Source organism: Pterocles gutturalis, unplaced genomic scaffold (genome assembly GCF_000699245.1).
Source record: "Pterocles gutturalis isolate BGI_N339 unplaced genomic scaffold, ASM69924v1 scaffold28078, whole genome shotgun sequence".
NCBI lineage: Eukaryota > Metazoa > Chordata > Aves > Pterocliformes > Pteroclidae > Pterocles > Pterocles gutturalis.
Window position 1 is genome coordinate 13582 of NW_010126562.1, and position 4200 is coordinate 17781.

The 4200-nt window shown below is 40.6% G+C and overlaps 1 protein-coding gene across 1 annotated transcript; it reads left to right on the top strand.

Annotated features, from left to right (window-relative positions):
* Window positions 1-1856: 1856 nt before the first annotated feature.
* Window positions 1857-3699, top strand: PTCHD1 (patched domain containing 1; the record flags this gene model as incomplete). Its single annotated transcript, XM_010079020.1, has 1 exon — window positions 1857-3699. A coding segment is annotated over one exon (1659 nt), but the record flags the coding sequence as incomplete, so codon positions are not given.
* Window positions 3700-4200: the final 501 nt, after the last annotated feature.

Here is a 4200-nt window from a genome sequence, read left to right on the forward strand (position 1 = left end):
CCAGGTGACCGTGATAAGGAGATACACCAGCCGTCCCATTAGCTCATCTTATGAGCTCTGTATTTTGAGTTCTTTATAAAATACCCCATACCTATTATTTTCATCATTAGCAGAATGATCAGCTCTGCCATCTGTTAAAATACAGATAGGATATTTCATGCAAGAAGCATGGAGTGAATCAGCTACAGCTGCCCCTACAGTAAAAGGTACTGAGCACAAAAGGGTTATTTTGTCAAGTTAATTAAATATTTAGCCTACATGAGCATTTAAGAATAAACATGATCATAGAAATCATCAAATGGTTTGGGTTGGAAGGGACCTTAAAGATCATCTAGTTCCAACCCCCCTAATATATTTTCTGTTTTTCTGGTTCTTCAGGATACCTCACTGGCGGGGGGGGGGGGGGGGGTGTTGACAGATAAAAAAAACCTTCTGGCTAGGTGGAGAGAATGTGGCAGATAGAGCAACTTAGGTAGTCTGCAACCAGCCTGAAATTCTAACAGAGATCTGTGAATTACCTTGACCTGCCTGACTGGAGCATCAGCTTCAAAAATCCAGTGATTGCACTTCATTGTCATCAGCAACTAATTCAGCAGTGATCATTTTATCTAATGTTTTCAGAAAACGGGTAAGAGCAAAACACCGTGGACTGGCTTTTGGGAATTTCTGGAGATAATGCAAGAGCAGACCAGAGAGGTAGACAGAGGACAGGAAAACCAGCAAAAGAATAAAGAGAAGTAATCAAAGGGCAGCAAAGAGGGTGGGATTAGATGGAAAGGAACTATTAAGTAAAGATGAGCATGATGTGAATTGTTATAAGAAAATGTTAAAGTCTTACATTTTAGTTGTGATACTAAGACTATATTTTTCCATTAATCTCTGTGTAAAACACCAACCGACTTTTATCTCAGCCCATCTCACCTGACAGCTGGTTGATGGCTGTGTTCCCAGCTCAGGTCCACTATGAGAGATCAGAGGTCTGTGTCCTCCAAATGCACCTTGGTTATCAATCACAAAAAAGGAACCGTAAGAAAAAGATGACCAACCAGGGATTAAGATAAAATCATGCACTTTTCCCAATTTACTTGCACTTGGGATTAAACACAGGATTTTAGGTCTGCAGGTCTTTATCTCCTTTCATGAATGCTATGTCCATTTTAAGAGTTAATTGAATACATTACAAAATGTAGGAACTGCCAGGAAAAATGGAGCTGGTTTTGGTTTTACAAGCCCTTAAACATATTAAAGTAAGAAGACAAATGCCTTAAGCAGTTCCATATCAGTTCTACCATTCTGCATCTCTAAAATTTATTTGTGCTTTTTCTATTTTTTCTGTTTCTAGGATTTCTTTTTCATGATGGAGAATTTGTATAGGAAGCGGAGAAATCAGTGGTAACGTTCAGCTTATATGAAGGTTTCAATTTTTTACAGATTTTCTACAAAGCAGCCAACCAATGCTCTGCAGCATTGGCACTTCAAGGTCCTATTTCTTTGTTTTCACCACAGGTCAGATCCTATCGTCAGGAAAAACTAATTTCAAAGCATCTTCCATCACAGGCATGCTGAAATAATTAAATGAAACAGCCAACCAGAAAAAAAATCCTCTTTCTTTAACCCATCAACCCTGCGCCAGCGATGCAGAACTCTCCTCAAGCTCTGACAGTAAGGTTTGCTAGTCAGGTAGTGAATGTACTCCTGTGGCTTAGACCTCCATAATCATTTCTCTCTTCTGCAGGACGTGTACTTCAAGGATTGGTAATGGCCAGCTGTGTCTCCTTTGATTCTCTTAGCATATCCACATTATGTTTTTACACATGTTGATTCGAGTACTTTAAACACTGGCTTTGTTCTCTATTGTAGGTCATGGGTTATATGGGACTTTTGAAATGTTGTCCTCCTGGAGAAAAACTAGAGAAGACCAACATGTTAAAGAGAGGACTGCAGCTGTTTTTGCAGACTCTATGCTCTCGTTTTCTCTCACCACTGCCATGTACCTGGTCACTTTTGGAATAGGTGCCAGTCCCTTCACTAACATTGAAGCAGCCAGGATTTTCTGCTGCAATTCCTGTATTGCAATTTTCTTCAACTACCTCTATGTACTCTCCTTTTATGGTTCCAGCCTGGTGTTTACTGGCTACATAGAAAACAACTACCAGCATAGTATCTTCTGCAGAAAGGTACCAAAGCCAGAGGTATTGCAAGAGAAGCCTGCATGGTATAGGTTTCTTCTGACAGCCAAATTCAGCGAGGACACGGCGGATTCAGAGGAAACGAACACTTACGAGAGTCATCTTTTGGTGTGGTTCCTGAAACGCTATTATTGTGACTGGATAACAAACACTTACGTCAAGCCTTTTGTAGTTCTCTTTTACCTTGTTTATATTTCCTTTGCCTTAATGGGCTACCTGCAGGTCAGCGAAGGGTCAGACCTGAGCAACATCGTAGCGACCGCGACACGGACCATTGAGTATACGACTGCCCAGCAGAAGTACTTCAGTAACTACAGCCCAGTGATTGGGTTCTATATCTACGAGTCAATTGAGTACTGGAACACCAGTGTCCAAGAGGACGTGCTGGAGTATACCAAGGGCTTTGTGAGGATATCTTGGTTTGAAAGCTACTTAAATTACCTTAGGAAACTCAACATATCTACTGGATTGCCCAAGAAGAATTTCACTGATATGTTGAGGAACTCCTTCCTGAAAGCCCCTCAGTTTGCACACTTTTCAGAGGATATCATCTTTTCCAAGAAATATAACAACGAAGTTGATGTCGTGGCCTCCAGGATGTTCTTGGTGGCCAAGACAATGGAAACCAAGAGGGAAGAACTTTATGACCTCCTGGAAACCCTGAGGAAGCTCTCTCTCACCTCCAAGGTGAAATTCATCGTTTTCAATCCATCGTTTGTGTACATGGATCGTTATGCCTCTTCAGTGGGAGCCCCCTTACAAAACTCCTGCGTTAGTGCTTTATTTCTGCTCTTCTTCTCTGCATTCCTGGTGGCAGACTCTCTGATCAATGTCTGGCTCACTCTAACTGTTGCCTCGGTTGAATTTGGAGTTATAGGTTTTATGACCTTGTGGAAAGTGGAACTAGATTGTATTTCTGTGCTGTGCTTAATTTACGGAATTAATTATACAATTGACAACTGTGCTCCACTGTTATCAACCTTTGTCTTGGGCAAAGAGTTCACAAGAACTAAATGGGTGAAAAATGCCCTGGAAGTGCATGGGGTAGCTATTTTGCAGAGCTACCTCTGCTATATTGTTGGTCTGATTCCTCTTGCAGCTGTGCCTTCAAATCTGACCCGTACACTGTTCAGGTGCTTGTTTTTAATAGCATTAGTCACCTTCTTTCACTGCTTTGCCATTTTACCTGTGATACTGACTTTCCTGCCACCGTCAAAGAAGAAGAGGAAAGAGAAGAAGAATCCTGAAAACCGTGAGGAAATAGAGTGTGTTGAAATGGTGGATATGGATAGCACCCGAGTGGTTGACCAAATTACAACAGTCTAACTTGTTTGTTTGTTGCTTTTTTACACTAGGTCTTAATGAGGAAAAAAAAATAAATAAACCAATACTGACTAAATAGCTGGGGAGAGGAAAGGGTTTGGAGGTTTCCCCTCCCCCCTCTAATCTAAATCCAGGAATGTTCAAAATGATGGGAGAAATTAAAAATAAATTTTAAAAAAGAGCTGAGGGATTGTACCTTGCTCAGCTCCTGTCAGAGGTATTACGAAAGAATTTGCACACACATGCAAAGAGGGGTTGAATTTTAGACGCATGAAGTAAGATCTAATGAGAGAAGTTGGGTTCCTAAGCAGCCGTCTGCACTGCCTGTACTGCAGATGCTGCAATTATTGTGGCTAAACCCAATCAGACTGAAAGGTCAACTGTCAAGGCTGAAGTAGCACTAAACGTTTGCTGGATGTAAAGGCTTTACAAACTTTCTGCACAGCAATAACTCAAGTCAGTGAGTCAGCTCTTATAGGTCTCAGCCATCACATGTAATTTTTATTTTCTCCCCTAATCTAAATATTTATGCAAGACTGTATAACAGATAGCAAACTGTACTGGGGAAGAAGACAGTACACAGTAACCAAATGCTTTTCAAACACTTTTATGTTATAAATCACTTTTTTTTTTCCTAAAAACACCATTTTAAAATGTAAATCACCCCTTGTAACATTTTTAATCATGG